The sequence below is a fragment of the Pantherophis guttatus genome, chromosome 5 (genome assembly GCF_059756535.1).
Source record: "Pantherophis guttatus breed Tessera chromosome 5, ASM5975653v1, whole genome shotgun sequence".
Classification (NCBI taxonomy): Eukaryota; Metazoa; Chordata; class Lepidosauria; order Squamata; family Colubridae; genus Pantherophis; species Pantherophis guttatus.
In genome coordinates, this window is record NC_142067.1 from 370,384 (window position 1) to 386,647 (window position 16,264).

The 16,264-nt window shown below is 62.1% G+C and overlaps 1 protein-coding gene across 4 annotated transcripts; it reads left to right on the top strand.

The window, feature by feature from the left end:
• Window positions 1-185: 185 nt before the first annotated feature.
• Window positions 186-15,757, top strand: FHIP1B (FHF complex subunit HOOK interacting protein 1B). 4 transcript variants are annotated; one of them, XM_087894557.1, is made up of 12 exons: window positions 186-257; window positions 8,869-9,150; window positions 9,329-9,940; window positions 11,123-11,281; window positions 11,828-11,914; window positions 12,149-12,316; window positions 12,641-12,720; window positions 13,062-13,231; window positions 13,405-14,322; window positions 14,712-14,890; window positions 14,979-15,141; window positions 15,380-15,757. In XM_087894557.1, exons 3-12 carry the CDS (start codon window positions 9,416-9,418, stop codon window positions 15,673-15,675), a joined length of 2,745 nt encoding a protein of 914 aa, XP_087750683.1. In that variant the 5' UTR covers window positions 186-257; window positions 8,869-9,150; window positions 9,329-9,415; the 3' UTR covers window positions 15,676-15,757. The 4 variants fall into 4 exon arrangements, with proteins under 4 accessions (XP_087750683.1, XP_034282247.2, XP_087750684.1 ...); XM_034426356.3 differs by having other exon boundaries at window positions 8,869-9,137; XM_087894558.1 differs by lacking the exon at window positions 186-257 and adding an exon at window positions 315-467.
• The last annotated feature ends 507 nt before the right edge of the window (window positions 15,758-16,264 follow it).

A 16,264-nucleotide genomic window follows, 5' to 3' on the forward strand; every position in this document is an offset into this window, starting at 1 on the left:
TTCCTGTTCGAAGGGGAGGCCGAGCGCCACCTTCGGGTCCCGTAAGGCCACCGCATGGGCGGCTGAGTCGCTCGGAGGGGCGCCCGGCACGGCTCCGGGGCGCGTGCAGAGAGCCTCCGGCGCTGAGGGGGCGGGGCCTGCAGGTGGGGGCGGACCGAGGCGGAGACTGCGGCGGGAGGGCTCCTCCCGGCGGGCGGGGCTTGGCCGGGCGGCGGCGCGGGGAAAATGGCGGCGGCGGCGGCGGCGGCGGCAGCCAGGTAAGGCCGCCCCCTGCGGCCGGGGAGGGGCTTGGGGACCCCCGGCCGCCCCCCTCCGCTCCCCCTCCGGGCCGGGCCTGCGAGCAGCGCACCCGGGCAGCCTCGGCGCGGGCGAGGTGGGTTGCAAGCGGGAGCCCAGCTGAGCAGCCTCCTCCTGCCCCCAGTTGCAGCGCGTGCGGGACAGGAGCTCCGCCGGCCGCCCCCCGATGGGTAAGCGGGCCCTGGGCCGGGGCGCTGCTGTTCCTGGGGGACCCCGCCGAGAGTCTGGCACGGCTTCGCCCCTCCCGTCGCCGCCGTGTGTAACCGGGCGCCCGCGGGCGGCGGCGGGCTCTCTTCCCCTGGGGCTCCGCGCTTGCCGCGGCGATGGCAGCTCCCTCCGCCCTGCCGTAAAGGGGCCGCCCGGTGCTTTTGGGGTTCGCCCGCGGCCTGCTCGCCGCCCGATCGTGGCGGGCCAGGGAGGCCGAGGGGTGGGGGGACACCGCGCAGGGGGCGCTGATCGGCGGCTGCGGGAGGGGCGGTGCGGGGCCGTCGGCGTTGGGGCCCGGAGCTGCGAGGCAGGCGGCTGCTGCGGGTCCCCGGGGGAGCTCCGGTTTGGGGTGTGGGGCTTCCGCGATGGGCCCTTCTGGGCGAGGGTCCCCTGTCCCCGCGGGTCCCTGCGGCTCTCGCTCCTCGGGGCGGCTGAGGCTGGCCTGGGGCGCTCGGCAGGACGGCATCTCTCTGCCGACGGGGCTCCCGAGGGACTGCGCTCCTCGGGCTGAGGTCAGGCGCCCGCTGCCAGGCAACCGCCGCTGCCCGGGTATCGCCCCTCTTGGGTGCGCCCATCTGGCCGCAGAGCCTTCCGCAGTCGGCCGGCCATCGTCTGGGCGGGCAGCCGGCCGTCCTCCTCCCTTCCGAGGGAGCTTTCCTCCTGGGGAGGCCTCTGGGGGGCTGCCCTGCTTCCGCAAGGGGGGGAGGAGGCTCCGGCCAGCGCCGGGGTTGCTGCGGCCAGCCTGCCTGGCCTCTCAGGTGAGAGGGGGAGACCTCCCCTCCCTCCCTCCCTGGGTAGCTGTGCTTGGGGAGGGGTCGAGAACAGGCTCCGGGGAGTTATGCCTTGCCCTCTTTTGGGAGGGGCTGAGGTCATGGGGGAAAACCCCCAAAGTGAAGGCCACCATCCCTGGACAGAAGGCTTCCTTTGGAGAAGGGCTCTCTTCCCCCCTTTTCCTGGGGGGGATTGTCTGCTCCTGCCCCCCCAGCCCCTCCAGCACTGCCGGTGCCTCTGTTCCCCTGGCTGTTGCTGCTTCCAAGGTCGGCGGCCCCTCCGGCAAGTGCCTTGCAAAAACAGCTAAATTTAGCCCAGAGGCTGTGAAAATGCAGCTCCTCCTTGGCTCAGCCGGTGGGTGGATCCAGGAGGGGAGCTGCTGTGCCCCCCTCCCCCCCACGGGAAGAGGCTGGAGGTCAAGTTGCTCTCCCTGCCCTCCTTGGAGGCCCCTCCAGGCTGTGCGGAGGGAGGGAGGGCCCAGGCAGGGCCCTGCCCCTCCCCCCAAGCCCTCCTTGGGATCTGTGGCTGTCTGCTCTGCTCTGCCCATCAGGTGCAAAGGAAGCCCAGGAGGGGAAGGGGGACCTGGAAGCCCCTGTCTGAGAGGAGCAGTGTGTGTGTGTGTGTGTGTGTGTGTGTGTGTGTGTGTGTGCACGCGCATGTGTGTGTGTGTGTGCGTACGCGTGCGCTTGTGGGGTTCCTCTTTCTTGGAGTCCTTGTATCACTAGGTGACCTGTGGGTCCCTTGCCCTCTGAGTGGAGCCTTGGCAGACTTTCCCCTCTGCTCTCCTCCCCACAAAGTCTATTTCTGGCTGAGGAGAAGGTTCTTGAGGGGGGAGGCTCCTCCTGCCCCCCTCACCAGCAGAATGGCTGCAGGCTCTGACTTTCCTCAGCCCCAACTTCACCAAGGGCTGTGGGGCAGGAGCTGCTCCACTCCTAGGGACGCCTACAAGTTTGGCACCACTTGTGGGGCTGCTGGTTTGCAGGGAGGAAGTGTGGGGGCAGATGGCCTCTAGGCTGTCCCCTCCCCCCTAAATATGGGGAAGTGGGGATCCCCTCTGCCTGTGCCTTCAGTTGGGAGCCTTCATGCTGCAGTGAGGGGTGGGCTTACCAGGGTGGGGGCTGGGCTGCTCCTGCAACCCACACACAGATAGGGGTCCTCTGAGCATCCTGACAAGGGCATTCTACTTGGAGGGAGGGCAGCGGTTGCTGGAGGGGCACCCCAGCTCCCTGCTGAATGATAAGGGTGGGGGGTGGTCTTGTAGAAAGCTCCTCCTCTTCCTACCCCACAATCCTCAATTTCTGCCTGGGGGAATCTAAGGTGACTTGCACCAAAGGGGGAACCCAACGATTTTGGGAGAAGAGCTGCATCTGGTAGGAAGTGCCCCACATGTGTGGCAGGGAGGGGGCTATCCTGGGGAGAGGGACATGGGACAGCCAGGCTGGATCTGGGGGGGAGGAGAGCCCATTTGGCCATGGGGGTGGGGGTCTGCACCCAGCGTTTGCCTGGAGGAGAGCTTGTTCCCCCCCCCGGGGAGTCTCTCTGACACCCCTCCCCATTCACCCAGCCTTACGCATCTTGGCCAAGGGAGACTCTGCTGCCCCTTCCAAAAATAAAAAGCCCCGGTCATGCCATCTTTTGTGTGCATGTATGTGTGTATGTGCCTGCGTGTTGCTGCAGCCTCCAGCTGGGTCTGCCAGTCAGTCAGTGGGCCCTGGTGGGCAGCACCTACTGGCAGAAGCCTGGGATCAGCCCCAGAGAGGGCCGGGGCTGCCCTGGGGAACAGCTGCCCACCAGTGAGGCCAAGCTGACCTGGGGGATAGGTGGGGAGGAGGCGGGGGGGGGTGCATCTTTTGTGCCCCAGAATTTGGCTGCTTCCAACAGAGGAATTAATCTGGGGAAGTAACAGGAAGCCCACAAACACAAACCTGGCATAGTTCTGCGTGGCACATCCTGATCGGTGCCAGCCTCATCCAGCAAAGTCCCGTTTGAGAGACAGGAGTCGCCTGATGGGGGGCACAATTCCGTCACCCAAGTCCCCAAGGAGGGATATTGGGGTGCTTTCAAGCACTCCTTCCTTTCCCTGCTTTGCTTTGCATGGGGAAGTTCTCTTGGCCTTGAAGGTATCTTGGAGATCATCTAGTCTGGCCCCCATCAAACAGCACCTCCAAATGATGCCCATCCAGGCTCGGTTCAGATGCTGACAGGGCAAGGCAGGCCATCTCCCTCGTGTGAAATGGGCCTGCTGGGGCCCTTGGTCATCCTTTGGCAGTCCTTTGGAAGAGCAGCTGGGCCTCCCCCTCTGCCCCCTCTGCCCCCAGCTGACCTCCCACCTCTTCCTGACTCCCTCCCTGAGGGGACCTCGGATGGCCAGGGTCGCTCCCCACATTCTAGGCGTGGTCTGAGCAGCAGAAGAGAGAAAGGAAGAAGGCTGCTCTTGGGGCGCTGTCGGATTGTGTTGGCTTTGTTTGCAGCTGCATCACGCGGTCGGCTTAGCTCAGCTGGTGAGTCACCAAAATGCCCAAGTCCTTTCCAGAGGAGCAGCTGCCAGTCCTGTATCCCTGCTTCCTGGAAACATAATTCACACCCCTGTTCCTTCCCACATAAACCCCGGGCTTCGTTGAGAATCGTCCAGATCCTTTATCAATACGTTGAGCAGCTCAGACACCGGAGGCGTCCTTCAAAGTCCAAGCGGTTGGCTGAGAGCTGGGCATTCTGGAAAAGCAGCCACCATTGATCGGCTCGTTTCAGATTTCCTTTTCCACTGGGGCAAGGCCCCTTGCGTAGCGTTTCCTCTTCCGGAGCCCCCCTACACAATAGCCCTGTGGAGTAGGCTGGGCAGAGGGAGAGTGATCGGATCAAGGTCACCCTGAAGCCCGACTGCCAGGAGCTGCTTCCGTAGCCAGGTCAAGGGATGGGCGCCTTGAGTGAATTCCAGCCCCCAAACTAGTTTAGCTTCCTTCCACCCTGTGAGGTATTTCTTTGGCACCCCCCCTCCCCCTTTGCTCTGATGCCTGGGATCAAGGAAGGTCTAGGGAGCCCCTGTGAATTTTGGTTTCTCCGGACATCATTATAAACCACCCCCATGGGAAGAACTGCAGCCCCCAGCCCCATCTGTGGCGCTGCAGACTCAGGTGTGGGTTTTCCTTGCCTTGTAGTGCTGGGGGTGGGGGTGGGGAAGAAGATGGCTGTGGGGGGGGGGTCTTTCTGCTGATTCTAGCTGGTCTCTGGAGCGGCTCCAAAGAAGGCAGGAGCTGTGGTGGCCTTTGGTCTTTTCTGCCACCCAGGACAGCTGGCCCAGGCGGGGACTTCCTGACCAGCAGGAATGTGGGAATCGCTTTGCATGGGGAGCAGGGGGGAAGCCTCATCTAAGGGGGCGGGGGCGGGAAGGTGCCCGCCAAGACAAGTGAGGCCTCCGTGGGCTCAGAGATGCCCGTCTTGGGATGGATGGCTTTTAGGTGCCAGGGAACCCGGCCTCTGCACCGTTTAACCTTCACCTCGTGTGCAGGTGAACATCACTAACCAGCCTTCCCAGAAGCCACAACCGAGGCAGGGGGTGATGGGGCTCAGCGAAAGGAAGTGGGCACCACCAGGTACATTTTCCCATCCATTGAAACAAGGCTTCGCTTGAAAGCCCCACGGTTGACTTGCCTTTCTGGCTGGGGGCCGATGCCGGGCAGAGTAGCCCTTCCCCCTCTCCACCTGGGTTGGGCCCCCCTGCCTGCCCTTGGCAAGAGCCCCCCCCCCCGGCTGGTTCGGACCAAGACTCGGCTGGAGGGCTTCGATGGCCGGTCTGGGAAGGCCCTGGGCTTGGCTTCTTTTGGGCTTTCCTTGGACCGGACACTGTGGCCAGCTCAGCTGCAGTTTGCTGGGGCATCTCTTCATGGCTGGAAAGCAGGTGCCCCCCCCCCTGCTTTCTGGGTCCTGGCTAGGGACTCTCTGCACCTTCATGTCCAGCCAGATGGGGGGGGGCCTTTGAGGAAGGCCATTCTCCTGCCCCGGCCTGCACCTGCCTCCTCAGGGCTCCTGGCAGTGCCCGCCTGGCTCCCGGAAGGGGCAAAGTCCAAAGAGACGGCCAAGCAGCTGCTTCCGCCTTCTTGTCCTGGCAGCGGGTGAGTGTGCGTAGGGGACGCCTGCCCCATGTTGGGGATGGGGAGGTGGTCTTAGTAGGGGTTCCAGTCAGCCCCTTCTACAAGCCCCTGCCGGGGTGGGAAAGCCGGTGACCCTGGAAGGAGGTGGGCAGGGGCAGGGCTGGCAGGAGGGCTGGGCATGTTGTGGCACCTTAAGGCAGAGCCCAGCTGTCGGGGGCTGGGGCGTCTCTCACGGGCTGGTGGCCCTGGGGTGCTGCTGCTGCCCCCACTCGGCACCCTTTGGTAGGACTTGGCCCAGCCCCTGTTTCTTGTGGCCTGGGAAATTCTGGGATGGCTTTGTCCCTCAGTGCCCCACAGAGTGGAGGAGTGCTTCTCCCTGGCTCTCCAGGTGGCCTTGGCCGAGTGGCTGCTGTGGGTGAGCTCTGGGCCTGGCATCGCAGCCCTTTCCTGGGCCACCCTGCCCTTGCCCAGCAGAGAAGGTGTCTGGCTCCCACTGGCTATTGGATGTCTTGCTGTGAGCAACCCCCCACCCCCACCCCCCTTCAGTCCTCTGATTGCAGTAGAAACTGACTTTGGTGTTAATGTTGGGAAGGCTTGTAAATCCAGAGGTCTCACCAGTCCTCCCTCCCTCCCGTTGTGGTGGGGTGTGGTTTGGATCTGGCTCCTTGGGATAATGGAGGGAGGTTTTCAAAACAAGGGAGGGTCTTTAAGGGAGGGGGTGGGGGGGGTCTTTGGTGTTCTCAGCTTGAGCTTAGTTGAACCTCATATTTGTGGCCGTTTTGGTGCCTGTGAGAAGCTTTCGTGATCCAGCGACCGAAGGCCAAGGACCGCTTTCAGCCTCCTTTGGGGGAGGGGGGGGATGTTCTGTGTGTGTGTGTGTGGGGGGGCTCTGCTTAAGGATTACCGTAGATGCTGGAACGTGACTCCCAGGAGCAGTGTTTGCATCCCTCCTCCATTTCAAACTTGTGTTTCTACAGGTGTCCTTGAATGTTGCACCCTGTGTAAAAATACATCTTTGTGGCTTTAAAATTTATAATATCTACTTAGACATTTCAGGAGTTATGTTTTGCAACAGGACCTTTTTTGAAAGTCACACTCCTGGGTCAGCTGAAATCATGCAGCTTTCTGGGTCTTACCCAGAGTTGAGAGGGGCAGCCGGTTGGTCTTGGCTCAAAGGGCATCTCCTTGCCGGCATCCTCATGCCAACTGCTCCCCTCGCCCAATTGCTGGAGCCGGGATCCTGAGCTGCTCCCTATGCCTGGGCAGGCCAAAGAATTGAGATGTAAACGGGATTGGGGCCTGCAAGTTGGGGGTCAGCTTCTCCCATAACTGGAACACTTGGACCGGGGATGGCTGGGTGCAACGGGAGGACCTTTCGACGGGGCCTTGCAAGAAGCCTATCCCTGGGGTGGGTGAGGGGAACTCAGGGAATCCCAAGCTGAATGGAAGGTCCCAGCCTAAACCCCCTGTTTTGAAGCCCCCTGCCTCTCCTCTTTTGGCATACTTGAAGGCAGCCCACATGCTGAGTGTCAGTTCTGCCTCAGCTTGAGCATCTAAGTAACATCATCGGCTGGAAAAAAAGCATGGTTTACTAGAAGCCAAGTGAAACACAGGAGTGCAAAGCCAGAACTGAAATTTGCGTGCCAAAACCCCAGTGAAAATGTTTCCCCACTTAGGCTCTTCCCATCGCTGTTCCCCCACCATCCAATCAATTTCAAAGAAGGTGCTTTGGAAACTGCTGCCCTAACTGTCAGCTGGCTTGCATCTGCATTCCTCTCATCCCGGATTGGCTTTGAAATGCCGTGTGGGGCAGGCAGCTCCGCTTTCTAAACATTCACTTTCCCCCCCCAAGTGCTCCCCCTCCCCCGAGGGTTCTTGGCAGACTGGTACCGAGACGATTGCAGAGTCAGGGGTGAGGTGGCAGTTCTGACGCAGATCTACAACCAGATGCTGCATTTTTGCCATCCTTCTTGGCCTGTTGAGTGTGCCCTTGCCCCGTGGCCTAGGCTGGCGGATGTGGGTCATGCCTCTTACGGTGCTCTCGTGGTGGCACCACTGAAGGCTGCTAGGAGGCTGGTCCTGGTTTTTGGTGGTGGCAGAGCCAGCCAGTTCCTCTTGCCGCACTCGCAGCTGGTGGTGCCTTTCTGTCCTAGGACGCACAGCCAGGCCTTCTCCCCATGCCCTCTGGCTGCCCACAACCTTGTGGGGAGAAGAGCTGAACTGGAGCCACGGCCATCCTGCTTGCTTCCCTGCTGCAGCAGCTCAGGGCCCATGGGGCTGAGCCCACATTGGTCCTCTGCTGGCGGTGGCTGCTGGAGCTTGCAAACGGGCCATGCTTGACTTCAAAGGAGCCGAGACCGTCTTCCTGGCAGGTCCAGCTGGCAGTAGATGAAGCAGCCGAGATCTCTGTCAGAGCAGCCACGGAGCTGCTGTTGGCTGGCAGACGAGGAGGTCCTCTCGGCTCAGGAAGCCCAGCTGCCCCTGAGCTTGGAGGCCTTCTGCCTCCTGGACATGGGGAGATTGGTCCCGGTACCTCTTTGTGTACAGGCTCCATTTCAGGTCTTGGGAGCAAATCACCCCTGCTTCTCTGGGTGGTTTTGTGGGCATTGAGGGCATCTGCCTTGTCGGGAGGGACCAGCTTGTGGTGCGCCCTGAGCGAGGGAAGGAGCCCTTCCAGCTGGGCTTAGAGGCCATTTCAAAGCTTGGTACTAACTGTCAGTAAACCCTGGCACTGCCCATTGGCAGAATGATGTTCAGGAAGTGGTTTCTGAGCCTCAGTTCATCTTGTGATAACGGAACATGCAGAAGCATTGAAGGGGCCCTTCTTGTGCTAGGGGCACCCAGATGGCAGCTGCCCATCATGCGGCTTTTGCCGCCTCCTCTCCTTGGAGCCAGTCCTCCCCCCTTTCCTTGGCACCTGAGGAGACCCCCAGCCTTCCCTGGGTTATGTGCCCCAGCAGTTCCTTGCTGGCAGTTGGCAAGGGAATTCCCTGGCACGGACCCGGCGTCTCCTCTTTGCTTGGTAGCTGCGGTTCCTGTTCCGGGGCTAGGATGCCGGATGCCCTGCTCCTTAAGAACAGGCAGCCTTGGGCAGGCCAAACGGCTTGGGGAGGGGGGGATGCTGCTTGTTGTATACATGATGTACAATGACAATAAAGGCTATATTATCCTCTTCTGCCTGAGAAGGAGGCAGGGAGGAGAGTCGTAGCCTAGGAAGGCTGGGCTGTGGCCGTCTGTCCCCTCCCCCCCCACCCCGCTCGGCGGCCTCTTCTATTCTCCTGAAGGGTTAGGGGCAGCAAAGACACTCTCGGGGTTGGAAGCAGCTGGTGCCCACTTGCAAAGGCGCCCAGATCATTTGCCTGCCAGCTGTGTCTGCCCCCTTCCTTGCCTGGTGGGTCTGCTTTCTGGAGTTCTCATTCTCCAGCCCTGGAAGGTCTTCTGCATGGGCAGTTGGGGGTCCCCCTCCGCCCCCTCACAGCCCACTTTCTGTCTCTCGTGTCTGCAGCTTGGCACCACGTTTGTAGCGACATGGATGCCTCAGCCGGGAGACTGGCGGCTTGCCCTCGCCTGCTCTGCCTCACGTGAGGCCACCTTTAACCTGCCTGCAGCCCCCCCCTTCTGTTGCCCCTCCCCATGGAGAAGATGAGCTGGCTGAGCAAACTGAACCCCCGAGCAGCAGCTGGGCCGAGGACGAGCCGGGGTGCCAGTCTGCAGGGCCCGGTGATGGCGGACCCCGAAACCTGCCTGATGGTCTTCAAGAACCACTGGGCTCAGGTGAGTGACTCAGGTGAGTGGCCCAGGTGAGCAGCTTTGGGCAGTCGGGCAGCGTGAAGGGGCAGCGGAGCACAGGAAACCACAGCCGGTGTGTGTGTGGAGCAGACTGGACGGGTGTGCAAGAGACCCTCCTCAAGTCAGGGGACCCAGCAGGGGAGGGACCCAGCCTGACACATTTCCTCTCCTGGTAGGTGCTGAGAATCCTGGAGAAGCGTGGGCCCCATGTGGCCCCGGGGGCTGCGGATGACCTGAGTGCCGTGCGCAACAACACCTACCAGATGGTGACCCTGCTGGCGGAGGAGCGCCCACGTGCTGAGCTGGCGATGGGGCCCATCCTGCAGTTTGCAGTCTCGGAGAACGTCCTGGAGCACCTGCTGGGCTGGCACCTGCAGCGGGAGGTGCCCGAGGAGCGCAAGGTGGAGCTGCTGAAGCTGTTCGAGATGCTGATCAGCCAGGCCCACCAGCCATTGCTGCACCAGAAGGGGGTGGTGGCCCCCCTGCTGCGGCTGCTGGCCCTGTGCGCCGAGCCGACCTCGCCCCTGCTGGAGACCAATCTGGTGCTACTGCTGAACCAGCTGTGCGTCTCTGTGGCCCGGGACCCCCCACTGCTGGAGCTCTTCTTCCACAGCCCCTCCGAGCAGGGACCCCCCCACCTGCTGCTCTTCTCCCTCCTCATCCCCTTCATCCACCACGAGGGGGTCGTCGGCCAGCAGGCGCGGGATGCGCTGCTCCTGCTCATGGCTGTGTCGTCCGGCAGCCGGACCGTTGCACGCTACATCACCGAACACTCCTACTTCTGCCCGGTAAGGCCGCAGGAATCACCTTCCGGGGATACTTTCCCTGCCAGCCCAGGGGAGGCGTCAGCACCCGTCGCTCTGCTGATCTGGTTGGCCCCCGGCTGCCTTTTGGAGCCTCTCTTGGCTCTTGCAAAGTAGCCTACAGCTCTCATTCCAACTTCCTCGTGGCGTTATGTTTTAATGATTATTTTTAACAGCTGTCCTAAAGTGGTTATGTTAATCCCGTTCTGCATTATTTTGAGCTGAGGTTTTGGTTATATTTGTTACCCTGTTGCTATAGAGTGGTGAACCAGTTTTAGAAGCGAATGTGGGCACCCAGAACTGCAGGCTGTGGAGGGAGGAGAAGAGACTTGAAATGTCAGGCCAGAAATAGCAAAGACGCTGCTGGTGGTCTCTGGGCTGCGCTTCCTCCATGGGCTCATTTGGCAGACCCTCGACTAGGCCAGGAGCGGCAGGTCGGCCAGCCAACTTGGCGTGCTGGCTCTGCACTTGCCGGGCTGTGCCTGCCTGTCAGATGCTGCTCAGACTGTGGAGGTGCTTCCCGCAAGGGGGCCCAGGGGCTCCAGCAGTCAGCCCACACGGGCGTTGGAGGGGGGGGCATTGACTGCCCGTTTGCCCACCCCCCACTGGGGAAGGCCGTCTGCCCCTCCCCCTCTTCCAGATGCGTGTGAAGGAGGAGGCTTGGCATGGTCTGCAGGGCCTTGGGCAGCTTCTTGTCCCTGGGCGGGCACCAGGACACTGGCACGCTTGAGCTGTGTGTGTGTGTGTGTGTGTGTGTGTGTGGGCGGGGGGGGCAGCTCCCACCAGCATCCTGGATGGAAGAAGAGAGACTCCCTTTGGCGCCTGGGGAGTTTTAGGAGCCGGAAGTCCAGGCATCTTCCTCAGGTGGCAGAGGGTGAGAAACGCCTCATGGCAGGGCAGGTGTCAGTGAAGCCAAAGCTGCTCCACAGAGCGATGGGGCAGCTGTCTGCACTGGGGGGGGGGGGTGTTCTGTCTCCCCACCGCCAGAGGGGCACAGCGGGCAGGCAGGCAGGCAGGCAGGCAGCTGGTCCCACTCTGTCCGTCATCACGCAGCCATGCGGACACTCTTTGCAGCGTTCTTCCCTGTCCTGGGAATGAAAGATCCGCTACCGTGTCAGAAGCCTTGCCCCCACCGCCATTCTGACAGCATCTTCAATCCCCACCCAGGTCCTGGCTACGGGACTGAGCGCCCTCTACTCCTCGCTGCCCCGCAAACTTGAAGTCCGTGGGGACGACTGGCACTTCCTGCGCCGGGAGGACTGGATCGGGGTCCCGTCGCTGGTCCTCTTCATGAACTCCCTGGAGTTTTGCAATGCGGTCATCCAGGTAAGGCTGCTGTCCAGCAGGGAGACCTGAGGTGGGTGGGGGGAGAGAAGGACATCCAGAAGCCGCCTCAAACCCTGAGCAGATCTCGCCTAGAAGGTCTCGCCTGGAGAGCTGAGCAGAGTCCTGGGGTTCAGCTCTTGCGGAATTTGGAGGAATGTGGGAGCAGTAACATCCCCCCCACAGAGCAGGTCAGAAGGGTGCGGGGTGGGGTCTCTTGCTGTCCATGTGCAAACAGGGCTAGGCAGCCCCTCTGTTGAGGTGGCCTTCACTCATATGCTGGTCTCTGTGGATCCTGCCCCTCCCACATTTTCCATAGGGACCCTGTCCAGCTTCCTTGCTTCTCCCCCCCACAGGTAGAACCTCAAGCCGTTCTTCTGATGAGTCCCCCTCCTTGGTGTATTTTGGGGGGGTGGGTGAGCTTGTGGAAGAGGCAGCTGCCCTTCCTGAGGTATTTTGTGGGTCTTCTCCAGCAGTTCTGACCTGCTTCTCCTCCTCTTGGTGGTCCTGGCTGGGCACCTTTCTGACTCCTGCCCCTTTTCCTTGCAGGTGGCCCACCCGCTGGTCCAGAAGCAGTTGGTGGATTATATCCACAATGGATTCCTGGTGCCAGTTATGGGCCCAGCTTTGCACAAGGTGAGGATGAGCCTCCTCTCCCTTTCGAAAGAGGGCTGGTGCCACCTGGACAAATTGCCTCGCACGGTCTTTGATTCCTGGCGGCAGGAGGGCAGGGCTGCCTTTGGCCGGGCACCTAAGGGGTGTGATGAGGCACCCAGAGATTCTGCCACAGACGAGCCATCGTAGGGTGGTGGTGCCAGCGCCCAAGCTCCAGGGGGGCGGTGCCTTTGCTGAGGTCCCTCTGTCTGCCAGACGTCCATAGAAGAGATGATTGCCAGCACAGCCTACCTGGACCTCTTCCTGCGCAGCATCAGTGAGACGGCCCTGCTGAAGACCTTCCTGTGCTTCCTGCTGCTCCACCACCATGACAGCAGCACCATCCTGGACACACTGGTGGCACGGATCGCCAGCAATTCCCGGGTGAGGTGACCAGCCTGGCATGGGCACCGGGGGGGGGGCACACGAGGGAGGCCGGGAGGAACACGGGAAGGCTGAAAACAGACATTCCTCACCCCCTAGTCAGTCTCCAGAAGAGAGAGACCCCCTTCACCTCCCCTACACCCCTCGAGGAGCAGCAGTTTGGCTTGCCAGGACGGCTTCCTAGCTCAGGGTTGCAGGAAGGCCCACCCTGACTGGGGTGGTAGTGGCTTGGGGCCTTTACCTAGTTCAGTGGGGGGGGGGGGAGGAACTCATGGGGGGGGGAGGCGCTTCCTCTAATTCTGCCCCTTCCTCTTGTTCCACCAGCTCTGCATGGTCTCCCTTAGCCTCTTCCGGACGCTGATCGGCCTGCACTGTGAGGATGTCCTGCTGCAGCTGGTGCTGAGGTACTGGGGATTCCTTGCAGGGGAGAATCCCCCTCCAGGGGACACCTCCCTCCCCCCCCCCCATGAAGGGCTTGCTTTGCCCAGGAGGCCAGACCTGTTGCCCAGCAAGGGTGGGCCAGAGAGGTCTTCTTTGGGTGGAAGGGGAAGTGAATGGCTCCCCAGCAGTGCTGAAGCCAGACGAGGAAGGTCTGCCGGAGGTGGGGGGGGGAATCACCCCCTTTAGAACAGCTGCCCAGGCACCCCTTCCTTTGCTTGGCATCTCTGGAAGAGGAGCTCCCCCTAGTGGGTCCCTAAGCACCCTGCAGATTCTTCACTCACCAGCCGCTGTCCCCCCTCCCCAGGTACCTGATCCCCTGCAGCCACGTCATGCTAAGCCAGAAGAGAGCGGTCAAGGAGCTGGACCTGTATGGCAAGGCTGCTGCCAAGTTCCTCTCGCTGATCCCTCGCTGCTGCTGCCCAGAGAGCCTGCCCACCCCTGAACAGGAGGAGGAACGGGCAGCCTGGTCCAAGGGTGAGGCTGGGGTGTGTCCCAGAGAAGGCTGCGGGTGGCAGGGACAGCCTACCTGAAAGGGCTTCCTTCTCCTGGGACTCTTCCTGTGCACGCAGAGCACCTCCTGTTGAGGACGGGGCACTGTCTGGAGCACCTCTGGGATCTTGGTTGACCCTCCTCCTCCATGTCCCCAGGCCAAGGCAGCCCCAGCGTGGACTCTTCCTCCGTGGTGACCGTCCCCAGGCCCTCCACGCCGTCTCGCATCTCCTTCTTCACTCGCCAGTCTAGCTTTAGCATGGAGGCCCCAAGTGCTACCCCTCACTCTCCAGGGACGCCCACGGGCAGCCCTGGTCACCGTCCCGGCAGGTGGGAGGAGGTCTCGGAGCTGGAAGGGAACTACCTGGAATACCTGCGGGATGCACGGCTCAACATTGACCTCTGCGTCCGTGCCTGTCGCGTCTGGTCAGCCCCCTACGATGGGGAGGAGCCCAATGCGGTCAGCTTAGCTCCTCCTCCAGGTGCCTCCTCGGCAGCCAACGCGTCCGTCCATCCCAGGGGGCCCCCGCCAGACCCTGCACCTGCCTCCCCTCGGACTAAAAAGCGGGGGGCGAGCCTAGAAGGGGCCCTTGCTGGTCTGCCACCCAGCACTGCCCCACCTGCGGACACCAAAGACAAGCACTCTCTGCTTAATGGGGCCCATGTGGACGCTGGCATCAAGAAGGTCCGCTGGTGCCCCCCGGAGGGCCTCTTGGAGAACGGGTCAGCCCCGTCACCCAACCTTTGGGAAGGTGCCTCCTGCCTGGACTTGCTTGCGGACGAGGGGCTGAGCCAGGCCCCTCTGGAGAACGGGGGGCCGGTGACGGTTGAGGACTTCCACCGGGAACTGTGTCAGCTGCAGGACGAGATGGCCAATGGGGGCCGAACTGAGGAAGACCCCGGCTCGGCCCCCCCACCCGGGCCTGAACCACTTTCCCGGGAGGAAGAGGAAGCTTACCACCGCTTTTCCTCCTGCCCCGAGGGCTTGGCCCCCACCCCACCCGCTGACCCCCTGTCCCAGATCATCAGCAGCCCCCCCCGGGCCTCGGGGCAGCCTCCTAGCCAGCCATTCACAGGTGAGTTTCTTACCCCAGGACCCCCGGGTGCGGTTTTCCCGCCTTGTACTGTCCGTTGGCATCCCAAGAAAGAATCTTGCAAATCTTTGGGAAGTTCATTTCTTAAATGGCCCTTGTAATGGAAGCTGCTGCCTGGTTATTTGGGCAGACAACGGGGGTTTTCTGGGTTGCCAGCAATGGGCAGCAGGATCACGGTGGTTCTAGGCCCGTGTGGGAGGGGGAAGGGGAGGGGTCCTTCCCATTTCAGGCTGGCTCTCGGGTCCAGTATAGGCCAGCCAAGAGGCAGGATGGGTCCCCTTCCTACCCCTGGGACAGCCTGCGCAGCAGCCCAGGGCCTGGGGTGGGCCCATGCCTCAGTCCACCCACCTGATGGCCACCCGTGTCCGCAGGCCCCTTCCTGGCCATCCTGCTGGCCAAGCTGGAGAATATGCTGCAGAACTCACTCTACGTGAACTTCCTGCTGACGGGGCTGCTGGCTCAGCTCGCCTGCTACCCGCAGCCCCTCCTGCGCTCCTTCCTGCTCAACACCAACATGGTCTTCCAGCCCAGCGTCAAGTCCCTCCTCCAGGTAGCCCTGTGGCCAGTGGGGAGGGGCGCCCCCCCGGCCCTCCCTGCAGAAGGTGGCTGAGGGCTGGCTTCTTCTCCCCCTCCGGCAGGTCCTGGGCTCCGTGAAGAACAAAATCGAGGGCTTTGCGGCCAGCCAGGAGGACTTCCCCTCGCTGCTCTTCAAGGCCAGGAAGTACCTGATTGCCCGGGCCAGGCCGGACGCCCCCGACGCCACCAACCCCCTGCCCCCATTGCGCCGCCCCGAGGCCCTCGGTGAGCAACGCTGGGCATGGTCGGGGATCTGCCCATGGGAGCTAGGCAAGGGGGAGAAAGGGCACCTGGGGATCGTTGGGTGTGGGTGGGAGGGGCTCCCCTGGGTTAGCTGTCGTTTGCTGTGTGTGTGTGTGTGTGTGTGTGTGTGTGTCGGGCCCGCGGGCCTTGGGGAAGCTCAGCCTTTGTCCACTGGCCATAAGGCTGCTGCCTGTCTTGACCCCTGCTCATTCTCCGCCAGTGAAAAGCCGGAAGCCCACCATCGGGGAGCTGATCATGCGCCACACCAACAGCCCCACGCGGGCCCGTCAGGCTGCCCAGCTGGCCCTGCAGCACGTGCGTGAAGGCCAGGTGATGCAGGCGCTCTCGGGCAGCTCCCTCTTCCGCAGCTCTGCCGAGAAGCAGAGCGAAGCGCTGCGGGTGAAGAACGCCGTCTACTGCGCAGTCATCTTCAGCGAGTTCCTCAAGGAGCTGGCGGCCATCGCCCAGGCCCACGCTGTCACCTCGCCCTTCCTGCTGGAGCCCCCCCCGGAGTGACACCCCCACCGACTCTCCTGCCCGGTTGGGGTGGGACATCCACAGGGAGGCCCCTCCCTTTTTAAAACTCCATACCAGGAAATGGACCTTTTTAATTTATTGGGAATGAATGTTTTTTCTGGAAAAAATTGTTTGTTGCAATATATATATATATATATATATATATGTATATACATGAAGCTGCCTCTGCCCTCTGCGGTGTGTCTGAGGAGGAGCTGCCCCTTGCCCATCCAGATGTGGGCCTTGGGCGAGGAGGTTTCCATGGCCAGCACTTTCTCCGGCCCTTCTCCCTCTCTCTGCTCCCTGACCTCTGGGAGGGGCAGCTTAAGCCAAGACAGGGACCCTCTTGCTCCTTTGGGGGGACTCTTCATTTCCTACTGGTGGGCACCTCAAGTTCCCAACAAGGCTTTGGGCAGCCGTGCTGTGGAAGCCCCCCCTCCCCCACTTCAGTGCCAGGTCGCCAAGGATCCATGACGGGGGCCCATCACAGGGCTGGGTTTCCTTGTCCTCTGGGGGCTGGAGGGGCCCTGGTGTCCGCCTTTGAAGAAAAAGCCCCTGCCTGTCTGGAAAACAGCCCCCCTTCTCCCCC

What these genes read in the sequence shown, in the direction of transcription:
- FHIP1B (XM_034426356.3), top strand. Translation starts at nt 8,997, where the DNA reads ATGGAGAAGATGAGCTGGCTGAGCAAACTGAACCCCCGAGCAGCAGCT. An exon ending in TCAAGAACCACTGGGCTCAG is followed by an intron (nt 9,138 to 9,328) that starts GTGAGTGACTCA and finishes CTCTCCTGGTAG; the next exon opens with GTGCTGAGAATCCTGGAGAA. An exon ending in ACGGGCAGCCTGGTCCAAGG is followed by an intron (nt 13,232 to 13,404) that starts GTGAGGCTGGGG and finishes CCATGTCCCCAG; the next exon opens with GCCAAGGCAGCCCCAGCGTG.